The sequence below is a fragment of the Colossoma macropomum genome, unplaced genomic scaffold, assembly GCF_904425465.1.
Source record: "Colossoma macropomum unplaced genomic scaffold, Colossoma_macropomum, whole genome shotgun sequence".
In the NCBI taxonomy this organism is placed as follows: domain Eukaryota; kingdom Metazoa; phylum Chordata; class Actinopteri; order Characiformes; family Serrasalmidae; genus Colossoma; species Colossoma macropomum.
Window position 1 is genome coordinate 42,689,242 of NW_023494805.1, and position 22,825 is coordinate 42,712,066.

Below are 22,825 nucleotides of genomic sequence, written 5' to 3' on the forward strand. Positions count from 1 at the left end.
ATTGATAATTACAGTTATCATGTTTTATTTGGAAACTGAAAACTTGAAATATTAAGGAAACATTTTAAAATCTCTTCAGTCTCACTTACAGTATTTCAGCATGCACTTTGTTATTACTAATAAAATAACAGCAATTATTAATATGACTGCTGATTCCAAATGGTAATGTATATGTAAATTAGATTAATCACCAAACTGTTCTTTAAGCCTGATTACTGATTACAGCCTAGCTCCACTGTGTTTGATCTACTGCGTGTGCTGTTTCTGGGTTCAGCTCAGTTCCTGTGGCGTGGAGAGCGGACTTCACAGCCGAGTCGAGAGAATCAGAGGCTAAAATGGACGAGCTGAAGGAATGGATCCGGACAAACCAGTTCAGAGTGACAGAAAAGTAGGTCGTGGCATCGAGTGTTGGTTTATTTTGTCTCAGCAGGCCTCTGTATGAGCTGGTGTGCAGTTAGAGGCGATAGCTCATCTGTTAGTGGAAGCACAAGGTGGGTGTGTCTAATAAAGTGGCCAGTGAGTGGAAGTACAAGGTGGGTGTTTCCAATAAAGTGGCCAGTTAGTGGAAGTACAAGATAAGTGTTTCTAATAAAGTGGCCAGTTAGTGGAAGCACAAGGTGGGTGTTTCCAATAAAGTGGCAAGTTAGTGGAAGTACAAGGTGGCTGTTTCTAATAAAATGGCCAGTTAGTAAAGGCACAAGGTGTTTCTAATATAGTGGCCAGTTCGTGGAAGCACAAGGTGGGTGTTTCCAATAAAGTGGCCAGTTAGTGGAAGTACAAGATAAGTGTTTCTAATAAAGTGGCCAGTTAGTGGAAGCACAAGGTGGGTGTTTCCAATAAAGTGGCCAGTGAGTGGAAGTACAAGGTGGGTGTTTCTAATAAAATGGCCAGTTAGTGAAAGCACAAGGTGTTTCTAATATAGTGGCCAATTAGTGGAAGCACAAGGTGGGTGTTTCCAATAAAGTGTCCTGTTAGTGGAAGTACATGATAGGTGTTTCTAATAGAGTGAACTTGCCTGACTCCTCTATGATGTGCTCTCTCTCTCTGTATCTGCAGTTACCCGTGTGAGTGGGGGGGTAAGGGGGTGGACGGACGGCCCTGTGTGAAAGGACTGGAGGAGTTTGCGAAGGCTGTGGTGGAAGATCTCTGGGCAGCTTTACAGGAGCTCTTTATGGAGGTCAGGCATCAAACTCAAAACACACGTCCAAAAAACTGTCGCACTGCGCTCTGGGGTTCCTTCTCTATGCTAATGTGATTCGTTTTCTTAAGCTCTTCATTAATACTCATAATAAAGTGAATGATCAATAGAAACTCAAGGACGTTTCCCATCAGTTAACCATTTCACATCAGTCTACTCTGACTCAACCACTGAATTTTACATTCAGCCTTAAATGGGTGGAATTCCCCTTTTAAGGCTGAAGAGGTTAAAGTTCTGTTTGCTGATTTCTGACAGGAAGTAAACGAGGCTGATGTGACGTCGGAGATTACCGAACAAGAAGTTCATCAGGAGGCTCAGCGCCGACACTTCCACGGCAGAGGGAAACTGGTTTCCATGGCGATAGAGAAAGTTAAAGAGTGTCAGCAAAAAGGAGGAATCCTATTGGTGGAGGGGCGCCGTGCAGAGGGCAAGACCGCTTTCATGGTACCTGCTTTCACTGATTTTAGTGTAAAATATGGATTATCATTTAATAGATTTGTGTTTTACGCTTTGTTTCGGGTTGGTTTACAATTTATTTTCTTTTATTCATTTTCATTCATCAGCTTAGATAACGTTTAATAAGATTCTGAAATGATTTAGTTACTGTTTCACTTTTATTATTCTTTTTATTTATTTTATTATCAACTTACTTCATAGCTAGTGCCAAGTTATTGTTTTACATCTTATATAAATAAAGTAATTTCATTACCTGTGTTTTAAAAATGTATCCCTATTTGATCTGTTATTTATAAAGTTATTATATTGTTACAATTTTAATGGTTTATTGATTTTTTTTACTACTAAATTTAGTATTATGATTAATATTATTACTGTTTTTAGCGTTTGATATGTTTTGTATTGTGTTATGATGTCTGTATTGTCTCGGCTACATTGTAAATGAGGGTCTCCCTCAATGTGAGTTTAAATAAATGTTGATTGATTGATTGATTGATTGATTGATTGATTGATTGGTCATTGTCCTCAGGCTGTCGTGGCTCATACGCTCTTAACTCCAGACCAGTCGAAGAACAAAGCTCCTCTGTGTGATGTCGTTTCCTATTCCACAGCTGCTAGCCAATCAGCTGGCAGCGTCAGCCAACTCCTACGCTGGCTGGTCCAAAGACTGAGGAAGATGAGGGGCGAGGAGGAGGAGTTGACTTCCAGCACATCTTACAGGTGAGAACATGGATGTAGTCTTCGAGGCTGATGTAGCAAACAGGTAATGGAAGCTTAGACCCCACCAGTTAGCATGCATGCCTAAATCATCATTACTTCACAGTGTCGAGTTGTTAAATAATCTCTATTAGATTTGGTTGGTAGGTTTACTTGAAGCTTCATGCATGACGTTGACATAATCCTGCCATAAACATGTCATATCCTGTGATTTGTTGTCATGACAGGTTTCGTTAAAAAGCCTGAAAACCTTTTTAAGCCCATCTTTTATAGAAATTCAGCCTCTGATATTTAATGTTTTCCTCCTCCTGCAGAGCCCTGCTGTCCGAGTTCCACCTGCACTTGTCCGACCTTAGAGAAGGTCCACCCCTGGCCGTCTTCATTGATGGGGTGGACCTTGTGCATGATGCTAGAGGTCAAGTGGTTTCTGAATGGATACCTGAGCACCTTCCCAAGGTCAGATTTAGAAACACAGGCACACAGTTCAGATAACTGGAGTGGTGGAGCTCCAGGGTCTAGTGTACACATTTACTAACCACTGGCCACTTTATCAGAAACCCCTCCCTGATAGCTCCACTCTGCTGGTGTTCAGTTTAGTTTTCCCACTGCACAAAGTACTGGCGCCTCTCGCATCAGAAAACTGGAACTAGGCTTTTTTAATTGGCCATTGGTCCAGTACCGAACATTCCGGTTTTATGGCTTTTGGTACCTGATCAAGATCAGTACCAACAGAACCTAATGGTACTCGGAGAACACAGTGGTGTTCTCTGTCTTTAGTAGGGATCCACCAAAACATTTGTCAAAAATGGTTCAGTTTCTGTGCCAAAAGAGAAAAAAGGCCTACAATTTTGGCTGAAAATAACCAAAGTGTTACGAAACAGGGAGGCGGACTCAAGCGCAGAGAGGAAAACCCGTGAGAAAGGGTCTTAAATGAATTTAATGAGGTGATGGAGGGTGAACACCGCGACCCAGAAGGATCAGCGGTTTAGATGATGGATGGCTTAGGTGGCTCAGAGCCAGGCTCCAACCGCTGATGTACAAATTGGCGGACCACCGGGAAGTGCAGGTGAAAACGGGAATAACACCTCAATGAATGGGAATAAAAAATGGTGGAAAAAGGCCAACAAAGGGGACGCTGAAAGCAGCTCAAACAAAGCCTGAGATAGAAAAGTGAAATGAAAGATAATCAGAAAACAAAAGACACTTCCTCTGTGATTCTGAGAGGAAGGTCAGCTTTATGTTTCACCTGTTTGCTCTTTGTGGAGCAAACACTTTTGTTTGGTTTGTAGCCGTTTCTTGTTTAAGCCTTTGTTTTGGCTTTTAAGCAGTTGTGGGGCAATTTCTCTCGTTTTTTCCAGCCCTCTTTTCTTTTCTTTTCGTTTTTTGTACCATACCGGTCACTCCTCTACAAAGGTGTGACAAAGTGCTGCTGTTTGCCACAGCCTTAAGTAGAGGAGTCCACAGGTGTGCCAGGTTGGGCCTAATCAGCCCAAGGGCTTCTGGGAATTGGAGTTCCCTGAACTTGTGGCGCCTCTGCTGGCAGCCGGCGGCACAGGCTGGGCCTTTACACAAAGATTAAGTAGTATTATGTGGAAGTGTCAATTGTCACACTTAACAAATCACTTGAATGACAAAAAGCCATAAAGGGATTATAATGCTTCAGTTTTTGAAATCACAAAAACAAATTCACAAACGAAAATAAACGAAAACAATGGTATTCATTACCTTGGATGACCTGCCGCTCTCTGTTGTTGAGGACGTTGGATTTATTGGGCACATGCTGTAGCCTTCCTACTGTAATAATGTTCTCAGTGCAGTGGATCATTTATGTGTTTAGATTTACAAGTATTTTAAATATCTTTGTGTGTTGATTGTCTTCAGGGAGTCTGTCTGGTCCTGAGTGTCACCACAGATTCAGCCCTCCGTGTCGCTCTCAGTAAGAAGAAGCGCTGCGTGTTGTTTCCGCTTGGGGAGTTAGCCTTGACTGACCGCAGGGAGATCGTGCAGGAGGAGCTGGGAGTGGATGGAGAGGAACTGAGTGATCCAGCGTTCAGTAAACAGGTCAGTCCTTCATCAGGAAGAGTGAGACGATGAAGAAGATCACAGTCACACGCAGTTCTGTAGGTTCAGATTGTGGTTATGTTTGTCCTCCAGCTGCAGACGCTGCTGATGAAGAAGGGAGCCGTCAGTCCACTTTACCTCCGACTGGCCTGTGAGGAGCTGAGGAGCCTCTCTTCACTGCAGAAGGTCAGAGATCTACTGATGATGATGATGATGATGGTGATGATGGTAGTGGTAAAGATTAATTATGATGATATTGATGAATATTATGATGTTAGTGATGATGGTGATGATGATGATGACAATGATAGCAGTGATGAAGGTCGGTTGTGTCAGGCACAGCGATAAAAAAAAGTAATAAACTGAATTTTATAGATCTAAAAAAACAATCAGACCGTTTCATTCAGATGCTGACAGTGATGAACATGTTGATGGTAATGTGATGTTAGTAATGGTGATGATGTTGGTGTTAATGGAAATGATGGTATTGATGTTGTCGATGGTGATGATGTTGATGGTGATAATCTTTATGGTGATGATCATGGTAATTGTGGTGATGATGATGGTAATGGTGAGGATGTTGGTGATAGTACTGGTAGTGAAGATGATGTTGATGGTAATGTTAATGGTGATGATCATTATAGTGGTGATGATGGTGATTGTAGTGGTGATGATGGTAATGGTGGTAGTGATAGTAATGGTGGTAGTGATGGTGTGGATAGTAATGTAAATTATGAGTTTTAATGGTGGTGATGAAGTTGATGGTGATGGTGATTATGATGATGATGGTAATGGTGGCAAAGATGATGTTCATGGTAATGTTGATGGTAATGTTAGTGATAATGATGATGTTGATGACAATGATGGTGATGATGCCAATGATGATGTTGATGGAAATGATGATGTATGGTAATGGTGGTGGTGATGGTGTTGATAGTAATGTTAATTTAGTTTAGTTTTAATGGTCATGATGATGTTGATGGTATTGGTTTTAGTAATGATGCATTTCAGTTGTAGGTGATGATGACAGTAATGTTAACGATGATAGTACTGGTGGTGAAGATGATGTTCATGGTAATGTTGATGATAATGGTGGTGATGAGGGTAATTGTGGTGATAATGATGGTAATGATGATGTTGATGGTAATGGTGACGATGTTGACAGTATTGTTAATAATGACAGTAATGGTGGTGAAGATGATGTTCACGGTGTTGATGGTAATTTTGATGATGATGTCAATGGTGGTGAAGATGATGGTGATGTGAATGCTGATGATTGTAATGGTGGTGATGATGGTGATAATGATGGTAATGATGATGTTGATAGTAATGGCGATGATGTTGACAGTCTTGTTAATAATGACAGTAATGGTGGTGAAGATGATGTTCATGGTGGTGATGATGGTAATGGTGATGATGTTAATGGTAATGTTAATGCTGATGATGGTAATGGTGGTGATGATGGTGATGATGGTGATTTTAATGCTGATGATTGTAATGGTGGTGATGATGGTAATGGTGATGATGTTAATGGTAATGTTAATGCTGATGATCGTAATGGTGATGATGATGATAATTGTGGTGATAATGATGGTAATGATGATGTTGATAGTAATGGCGATGATGTTGACAGTATTGTTAATAATGACAGTAATGGTGGTGAAGATGATGTTCATGGTGGTGATGATGGTAATGGTGATGATGTTAATGGTAATGTTAATGCTGATGATGTTCATGGTGGTGATGATGGTAATGGTGATGATGTTAATGGTAATGTTAATGCTGATGATGGTAATGGTGGTGATGATGGTGATTTTAATGCTGATGATTGTAATGGTGGTGATGATGGTAATTGTGGTGATAATGATGGTAATGATAATGTTGATAGTAATGGCGATGATGTTGACAGTTTGTTAATAATGACAGTAATGGTGGTGTAGATGATGTTCATGGTGGTGATGATGGTAATGGTGATGATGTTGATGGTAATGTTAATGCTGATGATCGTAATGGTGATGATGATGGTAACTGTGGTGATAATGATGTAGGTGATGTTGATGATGTTTTACAGATGAAGGACAGTCTCCAGGCTCTTCCTCACTCTCTGTCCGAGTTGGTGCAGCTCACTCTGCTCAGGCTGCAGTCTCAGTTTGGGGCAGCAGGGCTGGACTGGACACTGGCCGCTCTGACCGTCAGCTCCACCGGTACAAGAATACTTTAATCACCATCAGTAAAACAGACAGTGTTGACTTAAGTTTGAGTCTCTAGTCTCAGCACTTTCCCCAAGATTAACTACATTAGCCTTGCGGCTCCAGCGTAAAACTAAAGAGTTCAGACTCCAAACATCTCGACTGACTGATTAATATTTAAGAGGAGAAACTACCACTTTAAACTACTTCAGTCTCTTATTGCTCTGTGGGTTTTGCCTCTTCTTTAAATATAGCAAAACTACAAAAATAGCATGCTTCCCTCAACTAGTCTGTTATCCATATTAATCATGTTATGATCCTAAGCTGCATCAGAGATGTATTTTCAGTGAGCATATGTTGTCTGGTGTCTCCTCAGGTCTGAGGGAGAGAGATCTGTACCCTCTGCTGAATCTGTGCAGTGACCTGAGATCCACTCAGCGCCCCCCAACATGGCAGGAAACACTACAGCTGGCCAGGAACCCAAAGAGCCGAGTGCCGATGGCAGTGTTTTACCAGCTGACCCAAAATTTACGAAGGTAAAAATTACATCATCATTTTCAGCCCTTAGACGTCTAGAGAAACTGATGCTGTTTTGCTGTACATTCATTTTACATCACATGATTATTTATTCATAATTACTACGAGTGTCAAAGTTATTGTCTCGTTTTGATGTCAAATAATGACAAATAACAACTTTTCATGTAACTGAAATCATAATATTTCCTCTTCTACTAACAAACACAAATGCAGTGTAGAGTAAAAGTCCCACAGCGAGTTTACAGAGAAATAGGAGCCAAATATGATTAATATACCTGAAAAAGTTTTTTATAGTGAAATAGACATGACGAGCTTGAAGTTGGCTTCCTATTCGCCAGATTCTTGTTCAAATTTTCCTGTTCCACCTTAAATGGCACCTGAGGTTGACTCTTGCACTGCAAAAAATGGTATCTTAGCAAGTGAAATTATTTGAGATTTTATCAAAACATCTAATAGTTCTCGGTTTAGGACTGTTGTAATCTTATTATGCGATTGTTTAACTCATTTTTAGATACTTTTTACTTGTTTTAAGTGTTTCAGTAAGTCAGATTATCTCAGGAGATAATTTTGCTTATTTCAAGCGTTTTTTTTACAACAAGCAAAATTATCTGCCAGCATGTTGAGATAATTTAACTTACTAAAATCACTTCAAACAAGTAAAAAAATATCTAGAAAGAAGTTAAATAGTCCTATAATAAGTTTAAAACAGTCTCAAAATGAGAAATATTAGATGTATTGATGGGATTTTCAATGGTTTCAGTTGCCAAGGTATCATTTTTTGCAGTGTAGTGGTCTCTCCACCTCTCAGGATCAGCTCAGCTAGAGAAATATTGCATATTTGGGCTGAGAATTGGCTGATAGCGATAAATAGCTGATCGATCCTTCCATCTCTGGTGGTGTGGATTGAAGGTTTACAGTCTGCACTTTCCATGCGTTAGTTTCTCCGCTTGTTCATGTGAGCTACACATCAGAAATAATGAATAAAAAATGACTACATGCTTTTATTATGTGATTACTGTGAACTCTAATGTCTTCAAATGCAGTTTGATCCGGCCGTCTGTTCCTCACGCACCGGACGAGCTCCTGACTCTGACCAATGAGGATGTGCGGTCAGCTTTCCAACAACTTTACGTCTCCACAGAGGAGGAGCGAACCAGAGCTCATCTGATCCTGGCAGGTAAGACAGCAGCTCAGCACTTCAGCCCTCGAACACAAGACGTTTATCGCTCTGCTCTGAGATCACAGCCTGAATGTTGTACGTTCACAGCTCACCTCTGGATACGATCGGATCCTCACGGGAACGACACCTTTATTCACTGTGACGTGGACGCTCTCACTCACCTGCTAAACCACCTGGTCAGTCAGTGCTTCCTTTTCTGAAGGCTTCACACCTCAGTTTGAGGGCTGTAAGCTAAGGGGCGCAGCAAGGTGTAATTTGAACTATGTGAGCTGTAATCGCAGCAGAATGTGAACTAATATGGTTGTTGTGTAAATTTACCACTTTATATGTGTTCATGGTAACACGGTGACATAACATTCACATAATCATGCCATAAACATGTAATGGCAGATGTTATTCAGCAATATAACAGTGTTATGTTAGCATTACTGGTAATTGTCATGACAGATCCCATAATGTTTGATGTTATAGCAGCCTGTGTCACATGCTGATTTTTGTGCTGTGTGCTGTAGCCGTCATGACATCAATCAACCTCTATCAATCAATCAACCTTTATTTAAACTTGAAGCACATTAAGGGAGACCGTTATCTAGCCAAACCAATATAGAGAACAGGGATTGAAAAATTGGATAATAAAAACATATCACTGCTGTCAGAACAAAACCTCATATCTCTAAAATGGTAACTTTACAGGAGAAGGAAAAAACCTACTTTACTTTGAATGGAAGTCAATGGAACCAGAGTTTTTTCCAAGTAGTTTTTGAGTGTTTCTTTTGGTTCATTCATCATGAAATTTACACACAATGTAAAGGACAACAGGCCTTTATATAATGTCAAAAACTGAAAAACAACCGATGGAAATTGAGATGTGAGGTTTTGTTCCGACGGCAGCGATATAAACACTAAAAAAGTTATATTAACCGTAATAGTACATTTTATAGTACACAAGTAAAAAAATCAGTAAAACCATTGAAATTGCAACATTACAGTAACTTTATAAATAACAGATCAAATAAGGATAAAATCAAATAAAAACATAATTAATATAATAAAGGAATAGAAGATGTAAAACAATAACTTGGCAACAATAGAATATCTCCATTTTTCAGTTTTTGACATTATTTGAAAATGACTGTTGATCTTTGTGTTGTGTGTAAATTTCATGATGAATGGACCAAAAGAAACGGCCCAAAATGACTTGTAAAAAACTCTGGTTCCATTGACTTACATTAAAAGTAGCGTATGTTTCTTCCCTCTCCTGTAAAGTTACCATTTTGAAGATATGAAGTTTTGTTCTGACAGCAGTGATAAATAAAAAGAATAATAAAAGTGAAACAGTAGCTAAAACATACAAAAATCATGTTAAAAGTTAACCAAAAATTAATAAAACATCAAACATTATGACATAACAAATACCAGTAATAATGGCATATTACTGTACATAATCTGCCATGACAGCATATGTCATGTTTACAGCATGGTTATGTAGCAGAGTTTGCATTAGCTCACTATATAGGATAAAGAGCTGTCAAAATAGAGTTTGAATATTAATTGAATTCTGTTACAAAACTGCACATTCAAATGTGCAAAATGTCAATTTTAACAATTAAATCTACCTCCTAGATTTTCTAGTATTTTTCACACCAGGAGTTTGAGAATGTGCTGTTATTGAATACAATGGATGCCAAACGCGAGACGTTCTGTCCACTTTATAAACCGATTAACAGTAACAGGCAGAAATACTGTCACATATGAGGTAACTGAACGATTTGCTTCAGACTTTTTCTAACAAGCAACCGCTCCATACATGGACAATCTGTACTGTGATTATGCGCATAATATTATAATATTATACTATAATAAGCATTAAGTTAGTGAAGTAGGCTGCTAGGAGACTCTGTGTACTGTCACTCACGCAGCCAGTCTGGGCATGAAGGTATAATTAACGTGGAGACTTCATGGAAATACTCAAAAATAAGTAACCATAAGCCTCTCCAAGCTTGAAAAATACTGGATTATAACACTGTGGGCTGCATATTTACGCTGAGCACCCCTTTTGGATTTTGGAGACATTAACTTGCTGTTTACTGCAGAAATGTAGTTGTTTTCTTAAAAAATATTTCAAGAAATTTCATTTCTGACCAGCTGATGTCCCTGCAACCCTCACTGAAAGCTCTCATGTTGTCCTTCTGCCCAGATGAAGTGTGGTCAGTGGGGGCCTGTGCGTTTCCTGCTGTCCAGTTACTACTTTCTGTATGCTAATGTGCGGCATGGACTCCTGCGCCCCCTGCTGGAGAACTTTGCATTGTTTTGTAAGTCATTGACTCATAAACTGTGCACATAGTTTACGTCAGTGTTTCTAAAGCCCTTAAATTAAATGCTTCACCCTATGAAGCTGATGAAGCTACTAATGAAACTGAAACTAAACGTTTAATTCACATTGTGCAGACTGGGTCCTGTTACTTAGTGCTAACTAATTTTACTTCCCTTACAAAAAAAGTATACTTAAAGTTAATTTTATTAAGTCAACTTAAGTAAAGTTCAGGTATATTTCCCAAGTCTACTTTATGTAGTACGTATACTAATATCAATGTACTAGTAGTTTAGTTGTAAGTGTACTATTTCAGTACTTCTTGGCCCAATTTTTAGTTTATAAAAGTATAATTTGAAGTATATCACAAGTCAAATTATATATAAAACCACTGGACTGACTGCGTGTCTATGGACTGTGGGAGGAAACCCACACAGACAAGGGGGAAACATGCAAACTCCACACAGAAAGGACCCTGGTTACCCGGCCTGGAGAATCGAACCCAGACCCTTCTTGCTGTGAGGCAACAGCGCCACCCTGTTTAGACACTTTAGACTTTAGACACTGTTACTTTATACTTACTTATACTTTTCTTCTCTACTTTTCAATCAAAAGTACAAATACAGGCTGAATATACTTAAACTTTTCTGTATACTTGTAAGAATAAGCCAAGTATACGTAAGGATAATTTTGTTTAGTATATTTCTCAAGTATATAAAAGTATACTGAAAGCGTACTCACTTATTTTTAGTTTAAAAGAAGTATACTAATAGCACACTTGACTAAACTTCTTCTTTGTAAGGGTTATTGTTAGCCATGCAGGCATTTTTGGTTGAAGTTTGCCAACACTACTATTTCCAGCAAGATGTGGCGACGCAGTGACTGTGAGAAAGTTCTGTGAGAGAGGTTTTAAAGTGTGAGCTGCTAAATGGTTATTCGTCTTACAGTTTTACTACAGTTTGCGTCTGTGTGTTATAATAAGTTAATATCGAGCTAAAAGCCTGTTTCCATATGGTTACCTACATATCCATTCATTTTACAGGTATTCAAATATCAAAATTTAGTAACACACATCCATATTCATTTTTCTCTTCATTTAATTTCCAATAGTAAAGAGAGATGAAGCTCACAGACCCTTCACAGAGCCATCAGGTGGGTCAATTTCACCTTCCGATTTTATATAGGAAAGTTATTTATTAATGTTTTTTTAATTATTATTTATTTTTTTGCATGATAGGCTCCTAAAATGTTATTTAATACTCACAGTAAAGGTGCGTGATGGGCTCCTAGAATATTATCTAATTACAATAAAGTCATAATGATGTGGAAATGTTGTCTTATTAAACACGTTTTACATTATCATAGTTATCGTTACATTATTTATTAAGCAAATGGATTAAAGTGATGGTTCTTAAAGAGCTGCGGTCCACATTTTTGTGCCAACTCATTGTGCAACACAGTGACAGAGGAAAAATATGAACCATCTAGAGGCTCTGAGGTTTGAGAACCACTGGCTTAGAAACGCTCTGCAAAACGCAAATCTGTTCATGCACAGTGATGTGGACCTCAGCAGAAACGTTTATGAAGCACATTAATGTTAAAAAAGGATCCCTGAAGACTTCATGGCCATGAATCTGATATGTATCTGATCTAGAACCACAGATGAAAGTGGCTCAGATCAGACTTGCGTTCACACAGCACTGAAAACGTCATATCTGAGTCAGATTAAGGACAAAAGTCAGATTTGTGCCACTTATAGTTATTATTTCATTGTTTCTCCTCTCTCTGCTCCGCAGGTGACTCAGGTGATCTTCAGCAATGTGCTGATTTCCTGAAGAGACACGCCCCCCTCCTCACTGATTGGCCGGCCTTGTTTGTGCAGCAGGCTCTGAACGAAGTGGACGGTTCTCCGGCTCAAGTCTGGGCTCAGAAGATGATCCAGCAGGGAGGAGTCAGAGCGCTGAAGTGGCTCAACAACACTGAACACACACTCAGACAGACTGGGTATGACTGAAACCTCACTGGTCATCCTGTACTGCAGTTTTATACAAAAAAATGTTGTATAAACCTGTAATAGAATAAACACAGAATAAACAAAAAAAAAGTATTAAAGTCCAGAACAACATCAGGAGCCTAGACAACACTGTTAGTGTTGACGATATTGTAAAATTATTGTTGAATTGTTGTAAAATCATCATTACATTATTGCGTAAAAGTTTACATTCAACACAAGATGATTTAAAATGTGTTAAATAAGACTTTAGGCATTTCAAATGTATTATGACTTTTTTGTGAAGATTAGACAACATTTTAGGAGTCTGTCATACAAAAAAAATTCAAAAATAATTGTATTGTAATAGAAAATTGTGAAAAATATTTTGAAATTTTATAGCAAATAAATGTTAGACCTTCAAACACAGTCCAGTGCAGATTCCCTCAAAAAATCTTTGCACTTAACAAACATTTTTTTTACTTGCTACTGATGGGAAATCAATTAATTAAAAATGATAAAATAGCATTTTATGCTTTTTTATATTGCTGTATTCTGTGTTTGTATGTGTGAGTGTAAATCTCACTGATTGGTTTATTATTATTTATTAGTGACCTGGTGTCCAGTTTGCTCTGGACTCCGTCCTGTGTGGCGGTCAGTCCAGGGGGAGGACGCGTGGTGGTGGGGACAGAGAAGGGCACTCTGCACGTTTTCCTCTCTAAGACCTTACAGGTACTAACAGCTACTGGAGCACATACAGATCCTTTAACACTGCAGTGCTGTTACTGTGTTACCTTCAGGATGGTCTAGACCAATAGTTTGGTCCAGGTTGGTCCAGGCCGATATGTCGGGGGAGTTCAGGCTCTGATTTTGATCATGACTCTCTTGCTCTCTGAAACAGGAAGTGAAGTCACTGGTCAGCAGCTGTGATGGCATCTCTGGCTGCGTCTTCCTGGAGGAGTCTGTGGTCTGTATCACCTTGTACAGCGGTCAGGTGGAGGTGTGGGACATTCACTCCGGCTGCAGGTGAATACTTTCATTCAGAAACCCTCTGTTAGGACTAGAACCTTCTTACTGATCTGAGATCAAACAGCTTCAGAGAGCGGATAGTTACGACATCTACTACTACTAATACATCTACCACCATTACTACTACTACAACTGCTACTAAAACTACTACTACTACTAATACATCTACTACCACTGCTACATCTACTACTACTACTAATACATCTACTACCACTGCTACATCTACTACTACTACTACTAATACATCTACTACCACTGCTACATCTACTACTACTACTACTAACACATCTACTACCACTGCTACATCTACTACTACTACTACTAATACATCTATTACCACTGCTACATCTACTACTACTACTACTAACACATCTACTACCACTGCTACATCTACTACTACTACTACTAACACATCTACTACCACTGCTACATCTACTACTACTACTACTAATACATCTACTACCACTGCTACATCTACTACTACTACTAATACATCTACTACCACTGCTACATCTACTACTACTACTACTAATACATCTACTACCACTGCTACATCTACTACTACTACTACTAACACATCTACTACCACTGCTACATCTACTACTGCTGCTAATACATCTATTACCACTGCTACATCTACTACTACTACTACTAATACATCTACTACCACTGCTACATCTACTACTACTACTAATACATCTACTACCACTGCTACATCTACTACTACTACTAATACATCTACTACCACTGCTACATCTACTACTACTACTAACACATCTACTACCACTGCTACATCTACTACTACTACTAATGCATCTACCACTATTACTACTACTACTACAACTGCTACTAAAACTACTACTACTACCACTGCTACATCTACTACTACTACTAATACATCTACTACCACTGCTACATCTACTACTACTACTAACACATCTACTACCACTGCTACATCTACTACTACTACTAATACATCTACCACTATTACTACTACTACTACAACTGCTACTAAAACTACCACTACTACTGCCACTGCTACATCTACTACTACTACTGATACATCTACTACCACTGCTACATCTACTACTACTACTGATACATCTACTACCACTGCTACATCTACTACTACTACTAATACATCTACCACTATTACTACTAGTACTACAACTGCTACTAAAACTACCACTACTACTGCCACTACTACTACTAATACATCTACCACTATTACTACTACTACAACTGCTACTAAAACTACTACTACTACTACCACTGCTACATCTACTACTACTACTAATACATCTACCACTATTACTACTACTACAACTGCTACTAAAACTACTACTACTACTACCACTGCTACATCTACTACTACTACTAATACATCTACTACCACTGCTACATCTACTACTACTACTAATACATCTACTACCACTGCTACATCTACTACTACTACTAATACATCTACTACCACTGCTACATCTACTACTGCTACTAATACATCTACTACCACTGCTACATCTACTACTACTACTAATACATCTACTACCACTGCTACATCTACTACTACTACTAATACATCTACCACTATTACTACTACTACAACTGCTCCTAAAACTACTACTACTGCCACTACTACATCTACTACTACTACTAATGTATCTACCACTATTACTACTACTACAACTGCTACTAAAACTACTACTACTACTACCACTACAGCTATATCTACTTTTACTACCACTACTACTACCACTACTACTAATATATCTACCAGTACTAATACATGTACTTCTACTACTACTAATACTGCTACTACAACTACTACTAATAATATATCTACCACTACTAATACATCTACTACTACTACTGCTACTTTGCTACTACTAACACTGCTACATCTACTACAACATTTACCACTACTACTTCTACTGCTACTACTGCTACTCATACTGCTACTACTACCATTACTAAAACTATTACTACTACCACTACTACAGCTACTACTACATTTACCACTAGTAGTTTTCTATTACTACCACTACTGCTGCTACTACTACTACTACTACTACTACTGTTCTACTACTACCACTACTATGTCTACTACTACTACTTCTACTACTAAAACTACTATTAATAATTATTACTACTACTTCTACTACTGCTACTATTGGCAGTTATTCCAGTATTTCTTATGCTACTTCTACTGCTTCTTGTACTTATACTACTGCTACTACAACTACTTCTGCCACTACTACTGCTACTACCACCACCATCACCACTACCACCACTGTTACTTTTACTACTACTACTACTACTATTAGGTATCCCACCACTTCTACTGCTTCTACTTATACTACTACTTTTATTTCTACTTTTATTTCTTTCATTATTAATTGTACTACTCCTACTGGTACAACTGCTACTAACAGTACTACTTCTATTTTTTCTATTGTTTCTTCTATTTTTTCTACAACTTTTACTACTAATGCTGCTACCACCACTACCATTTATTTCTGTTTCTATTACTATTTCTTCCTACTTCTAGTGCTTCTACAACTGCTAAGATATAGATATTGATTAATTATCAAAATGATAAATTGGATAATTAGCTGATGATCCTAAAACCAGATTGTGAACGGTTTCTATCAGGCAGTGAGATTTGAGGGTTTTAAAAGCCAGTATATATGTTTTTTCCTCCAGGACGTCCCGTCTGAAGGTCCACTCCAGCAGAATCACAGGTTGTGATGTCAGCTCAGACAGGAGACTCTTTGCGACCGTCTCTCTGGACTTCAGCCTGAAGGTCAGACCTGCTGGACGTGTTTTAATGTCTGAATCTCGTTTGTGCTGATGTTCTAGTGTTGTGATGTCACGACTTTTGTTGCTGTGGTTACGTGTAGGTGTGGTCATCCCGTGGGCTCCAGCAGATGGCGTCTCTCCTCCAGCCCTCCCCTCCAAACTGTGTAACCTTTGACCCTAAGGGTGGGCTGCTGGGGGTGGGCTGCTGGGACGGAGTGGTGAGAGTTTGGGACTGGAAGAGACGAGAGAACCGTGCGGTGAGGAAGAGGACAAGTGACCACAGCCGTGCACATTAATCACTCATCTTCATCATCATCATCATCATCAGCTACATTACAAATACAGCATTTTCACTTTTATTCTCTCTTTCTTTCTTTTCTTTATCTCTACTCCTCCTTTTCTGTCTTTCTCTCTCTCTCATTTTGGCCCCTCTTATTTTCCCTCTTCTCCTTTTTTCTTTTTTTTCTCTTCCTCTCTCTCTCTAATCTCTGTATTTCCTGTCTCTCTCTCTGCTGACTATCTCTCTTCCCTCTCTCTCTTTTCTCTCACTCTCTTTTCTCTCTTTCTCTCTTCTTGCTTTTTCTTTTTCTCTCTCTCTCTCTGTCTATTCTTGCTCTGTTCACTCTCTTTGTTCACTCAATTCTCTCTCTTTCTCTCTCTTTTTGTCTCTCTCTCTCTCTCTCTCAGACTCTCTCAGGTCATCACTCGTCCGTGCTCTGTCTGTCGTTTTCTCCCTCCTCCTCCTCTTTGCTGTGTTCAGGTAGTTTGGATGGGGAGGTCAGGTTGTGGTCAGTTCCTACGGTGTCCTGTGTGTGGTGCTGTCAGGCTCACCGCGGCTCTGTTGCAGAGATCAGTTTTCTGCCTGATGGAGAGACGCCGCTGAGCGCCGGACGAGACGGAACGGTGAGGAAAGCCATTAGTACTGCACAAAAAGTGGACATGTTTAATTAGAATATATTCCAGTACAGATTACTGATCACCTGTTGTTATAATCTGTAACCATATTCAAAGGATTAATAGATTAATATAATCTGATTGCTTTCCATTACGTTTGAATTACTTGTCTTTTTAAAGGCAAGTTCAAACAACTTTCACATTAACATTGTGCTAACAAAATAGTCAAGATTTCATTGTAGGGCAGTGCTGGTTAGTTGTTTTTTTGTTGGAGGGGCTACTAGGAATTATGTCCCAGAGACATAAGTGAGTGAGTATGACAACCACCAACCACCAACTAGCCACCTAGACAACTTCAGTGTAGCTTCAACAATCAGTAGCTTCCATAATCAGTTACTCAGTCAACCAGTTAACTAGGTTTAGGTGTGTAACGTGCGACCAGTAAGCAGACGCTCGTGGATGTAAAACAGTGAAGAAGCTTTACTTGGGGATTCAAACAGAGATATCATCGTCAGTACACAGGCATGGGTCAGTTCCAAAGTCAGCAACAAAACACAGAAGGCGATCATAACAAAGTGAGGCAAGGCAGATCAGAGTCAGAACACAGGCGAAAGTCAAAAACCGAATAACCAAAAAACCAGGCGACAGTACCAAAAGGGCAAATCCGAAAAGCAGAGAAAATGAGAAACAGAGTCAAAACACAAGGTCAAAAACACGGGAGATCCAAACCAGAAAGAACGCTCAGTAGTTTCACTAGGAAAGCAATACCTCGCACTGAACCTGACTATAGCCCAGGCTAATATAATAACTAAAACAGGTCATGTGAGAAAACATACAGGTGAAAATGATCCATATTCAGGAGAACTAGAGCAGTGATATGCTGCTGATGATCTTCCCAGGAATCGTAGTTTTGAGTCACTTGTGTAGACGGAGGATTTGATGACGCGAGATCCTGAGTCACGTAAGCAGGCAGAGGATTCTGGGAACCGTAATTCTGAGGCTGGCTGGCCAAATACGTGACAGGTGATAATTGGGAACATTGAACATCTGAGACTTTTGCTTTGTGACATGGTGCTTTATCATGCTGGAAGTAGCCATTAGAAGATGGTAAATTGTGGCAATGAAGGGAGGCACATGGTCAGCAACAATACTCTGTGGCATTCAAGTGATGATAAATTGGTATTAACAAGCCCAAAGTGTGCCAAGAAAACATTCCCCACCCCATTACACCGCCTCCATCAGCCTGGACTGTTTACACAAGGCAGGTTGGCTCCACGGATTCACGCTAACTGAATTCTGACCCTACCATCTGTGAGCCTCAGCGAAAACCGAGAATCATCAGATCAGACTAGATTTTTTCAGCTTTGTCTGTCCAGTGTTGGTGAGCCTGTGTCCACTACAGCCTCAGCTTTCTTTTCTTGGCTGTCAGAAGTAGAACCTGACGTGGTCCTCTGCTGTTGTAGCCCATCCACCTCACGGTTCGATGTATTGTTCATTCTGAGATGCTTTACTTCTCACCACAGTCATGCAGAGTGGTTATCTGAGTTACTGTATCCTTTCTGTCAGCTCGACCCAGTCTAGCCGTTCTCCACTGACCTCTCTCATCAATAAGTTGTTTCCGTCCGCAGAATTGCTGCTCACTGGGTGTTTTTTTTTATTATTATTGCTTCATTCTGAGTAACTCTAAAGACTGTTATGTGTGAAAATCCCAGGAGATCGGCAGTTACAGAAACGCTCAAACCAGCCCGTCTGACAACAGTGATCATGCCATGGTCAAAATTCCTGAAATTTTTCCCCCATTCTGATGGTTGATGTGAACATTACCTGAAGCTGCTGTCCAAATCTATATTTCTATATTTAATGCACTGCACTGCGGCCACACGATTGGCTGATTAGATAATTGCATGAATAAAAAGGTGAGTGTATATTATGTTATATTACATTATATATGCTGTTCTAATTAACACAGATGTGGTTTGGATTGAAAGGTTAGAATCTGCACTTCCCACACAGTTTATTCTGCGAGTCAGAAATAATTAAGATTATTACAGTGGCCTAATCAAGTACTGAAACTGTAATAAATAGTTTTCCTCTCTCTCTCTGTAGGTGCAGCTTCGTGGCCTTGTTTATTGCTACAGCGGTGCTGTCCGCGCCTTAGCGAGGGGACGTGACGGGCGTTTTTTCTCGGTATCTGATGACCGCACTCTCAGAGCATGGAGCGTCACTCCAGGTCCTGACTGACAGCCAGTTCATCTGTGCTTAAGTAGAAAATCATTCAGATTCAATTCTGTGCTGAAGTGCAGGTAGAAGAGGCACAGAGGCATTAGGCATGCATTACCCATCTACATGATACGTTACGTTAAACATAACAAGCACATAGATATAAAAGGAACATTTCTTTCATCAGTAATGATCTGTTAGAAATACTGATCTGAAACAAGAAAACTAGAACAAGATTAGATTCAAAGAAAACATGCAGCATATTTTGCAGTATTAATACACATCTCGGGTTTGTTTTCCAGTTGTTCCCTAAACATGTAACAAAATCATCATAGTCCACAAAAACAAACAAGCTCTAGAGCTGTATCAGTGTAAAAGGCATTTTTGGATAAAAGGAAAAGGTCATTTACAGATGACAGATGTCATAATTGCCCAAGTATTGAGCCTTGAGGCACCCCATGCATATTTTAATAATAAGTAGTAATACATAAGCAGTTCATACAGTGTGTGCTGAATTTTATTTTATTTATTGATTCTTGTTTGAGCAACTGTTCTCAGCTTTTTGCTCCATTTCTGAATTTGTCTATAGAAAGACGTCTTAAAGAGAAGGATTTCTTGAGTGCGGCCTGCTTCCTAGAGAAAGGTGAACTGCAGGCGTGTGGTTTCAGATCAGGCAAACTGGAGTTATGGCATCACAACTCGCTGATTTACTCCAAAAAGGTACCTCAGAATTAATGAGCTCTTATTCGTTCAGGATCATCACCACCACCGTGTCATTACAGCAGCTCATAAGCACAGTTTTTAAAATACTACAGTATCTAAATTACTCTGCGTGGTGTTTGGTGTGTTGTAGGTTAATGACAGCTGTATTCGGGCAGTGACCGGTATGCCGGATAAACAGCTGGCTGTGGGCTGCAGTGACCACTCTGTGTCTGTGTGGAAGTTTGACTTGGACTCTCAGCCCTGCACTGCAGAGTAATAATAATAATATTAATCAATAATTTTAATAACAATAAAATAGCAGATCATTTCAGTAAACACAAATTTTCAGTAGAATAGGAGATATTAGCCCATTAGCGACCTGTAGATACTAGTCCATGAACACCCTTAATAATAGCTTCTTTATGCTTGGATAGTAGATATTAGTCCATGAACATCAATCAATGCTCCTATATGCTACAGTAGTTGATATTAGTCCATAAACAACATCAATAATCACTCCTTTACCAGTGGTCACCAGCCCCTCTCCTAAAGAGCTACCTTTCTGCAGATTTTAGCCCCAACCATAATCAACCCCATCCATCATCTAAACCGCTTATCCTTCTGGGTCGCGGTGGGGTGCTGGAGCCTATCCCAGCTGTCGTTGGGCGGAAGGCAGGATACACCCTGGACAGGTCGCCAGTCCATCACAGGGCAGACAGACAGACATACACAGTCACACACACACTCACACCTAGGGGCAATTCAGCATGTCCAATCAGCCTGACTGCATGTTTTTGGACTGTGGGAGGAAACCGGAGTACCCGGAGGAAACCCACACAGACACGGGGAGAACAGGCAAACTCCACACAGAAACGACCCTGGTCACCCGGCCGGGAGTCGAACCCAGGCCGTTCTTGCTGTGAGGCAACAGCGCTACCCATTGCGCCACTGTGCCGCCCACATAATCAACCCCACTATCTATTTATTGCCTGTAGAAGTCCTTGATTAGCTGGAAGAGGTGTGTTTAGATGGTGAGTTGGCAGCAAAAGCTACAGGAAGGCAGATCTCCAGGACATGGCTTGGTGACCACTGTCCCATACATTAGAATAGGAGATATTAGTCCATAAACAACAGCGATGAACATCCCTATATGCTAGTTAGGAGACATAAACAACCTCAATAAATGCTCGATTATGGCAAAAATAATAATCAGGATTATTTTGGTCAATACTGAGATCGCGATTATTTAACAAGATTACTCACTGACTTTGGAAACATCATGGATTTATTTAATCTTTTTAAAAAAACTTGTCTTTTTAACAGTGCATTTCCTTGAACTTTAAATATAATTTAAAATTGAAAAACAAATAAAAAATAAATAGAACAAAATTATTAATAAAAGAATAAATAATATAACATATAAATATGTGTACATTTATATAGGTGATATAAAAATAATAAGGATGAGAACAAATAAGATCAACTAAGCTGTACTGCACTTCCAAAACCTGCTGAAAACTACTTAACATATTTATAAATAATAATTAAAAATAAATTTGACTGAAATAAATTAGATGAGGTTTTTGGCGTTTAGGGAGGGGTGATAGTGCACCACTGTAAAGGAAAGGGGCGTGCTGGATTTATAATGCTAGACCAAACGAGAGCATCATTGCGAAACGGAATGCAACACAATAATTGTTTGATCTTGTTGTCAATTGTCTTGTTTTCATAATCTTTGGAAGCCAAAATCATAATTGAAAATAAAATTTTAATTAATCGCTCAGCCTTAGCTTCTATAAGATAGAATACATTTTTAATGACTGCCTTTGAAAGCAAGACGTCTGTTCATGATGAAAACTGTCCCCTTCATTATGCATATGGATTATATCATATCTAATCTCATCAGAAGTATCTCCTGAGAAATGTACTTAATGGCTGTAAAGTAAATAAGTACTCTCTCACTCTTACCTAAGTACTCTCTGACTTTTGTACAGTAATGTAGAAGCTACAGATTCAGAGTCCTGGAGGATGACTTTGTCTTATTTTGTATTTGTTTTGTCTGTAGTCTGTCGAAGGTGTTGTCGTATTCGGTGAAATCTCCTGTGGTTCGCCTGCTCTACAATAACATCCTGCTGGGAGTTTATGTTGACTCCTGTATCAGTGTCATCACCTCTAAAATGATAGATAGTATCAGATTCAATCAGGAGTAAGTGTGTACACACACACACACACACACACACACACACATATATGCTAATACATATTCATCTCCACTTCAGGAGAAGCTCACTGTATGAGTATGAAGACACTTTGGCCGTGTTCAAATCACTTTGTTCATTCTGAACAGTTAAGAGTTGCTAGTTACACTGCAAGACCTGAGCAACCACAATAGATACCATAGCAACTGCCCTGCAACATCCTAGCAACCACCTGAGATACCATAACAACTACCAACCTCCTAGCAATTACCTCCAGCACCATAGCAACCACATTGCAAGACCTTAGCAACCACCTGGGGTAGCTTAGCAACCACTTAGCAACA

General features: G+C 39.4%; 1 protein-coding gene across 2 annotated transcripts in view; it reads left to right on the plus strand.

Annotated features, from left to right (window-relative positions):
- Nucleotides 1-22,825, plus strand: part of LOC118826273 (telomerase protein component 1-like) — a 60,221-nt gene that overhangs the window by 29,650 nt on the left and 7,746 nt on the right. For both annotated transcript variants that reach the window (XM_036597194.1, XM_036597195.1), the window contains exons 21-43: nucleotides 275-388; nucleotides 1,057-1,177; nucleotides 1,454-1,642; nucleotides 2,184-2,374; nucleotides 2,686-2,827; nucleotides 4,253-4,432; nucleotides 4,526-4,618; nucleotides 6,504-6,636; nucleotides 6,998-7,157; nucleotides 8,202-8,335; nucleotides 8,426-8,514; nucleotides 10,536-10,650; nucleotides 11,760-11,801; nucleotides 12,446-12,653; nucleotides 13,251-13,371; nucleotides 13,541-13,665; nucleotides 16,372-16,471; nucleotides 16,569-16,724; nucleotides 17,155-17,370; nucleotides 19,468-19,591; nucleotides 20,171-20,301; nucleotides 20,435-20,556; nucleotides 22,349-22,489. In XM_036597194.1, coding sequence (XP_036453087.1) covers nucleotides 275-388; nucleotides 1,057-1,177; nucleotides 1,454-1,642; nucleotides 2,184-2,374; nucleotides 2,686-2,827; nucleotides 4,253-4,432; nucleotides 4,526-4,618; nucleotides 6,504-6,636; nucleotides 6,998-7,157; nucleotides 8,202-8,335; nucleotides 8,426-8,514; nucleotides 10,536-10,650; nucleotides 11,760-11,801; nucleotides 12,446-12,653; nucleotides 13,251-13,371; nucleotides 13,541-13,665; nucleotides 16,372-16,471; nucleotides 16,569-16,724; nucleotides 17,155-17,370; nucleotides 19,468-19,591; nucleotides 20,171-20,301; nucleotides 20,435-20,556; nucleotides 22,349-22,489 — 3,147 coding nt within the window. The remainder of the gene's footprint in view (nucleotides 1-274; nucleotides 389-1,056; nucleotides 1,178-1,453; nucleotides 1,643-2,183; nucleotides 2,375-2,685; nucleotides 2,828-4,252; nucleotides 4,433-4,525; nucleotides 4,619-6,503; nucleotides 6,637-6,997; nucleotides 7,158-8,201; nucleotides 8,336-8,425; nucleotides 8,515-10,535; nucleotides 10,651-11,759; nucleotides 11,802-12,445; nucleotides 12,654-13,250; nucleotides 13,372-13,540; nucleotides 13,666-16,371; nucleotides 16,472-16,568; nucleotides 16,725-17,154; nucleotides 17,371-19,467; nucleotides 19,592-20,170; nucleotides 20,302-20,434; nucleotides 20,557-22,348; nucleotides 22,490-22,825) is intronic.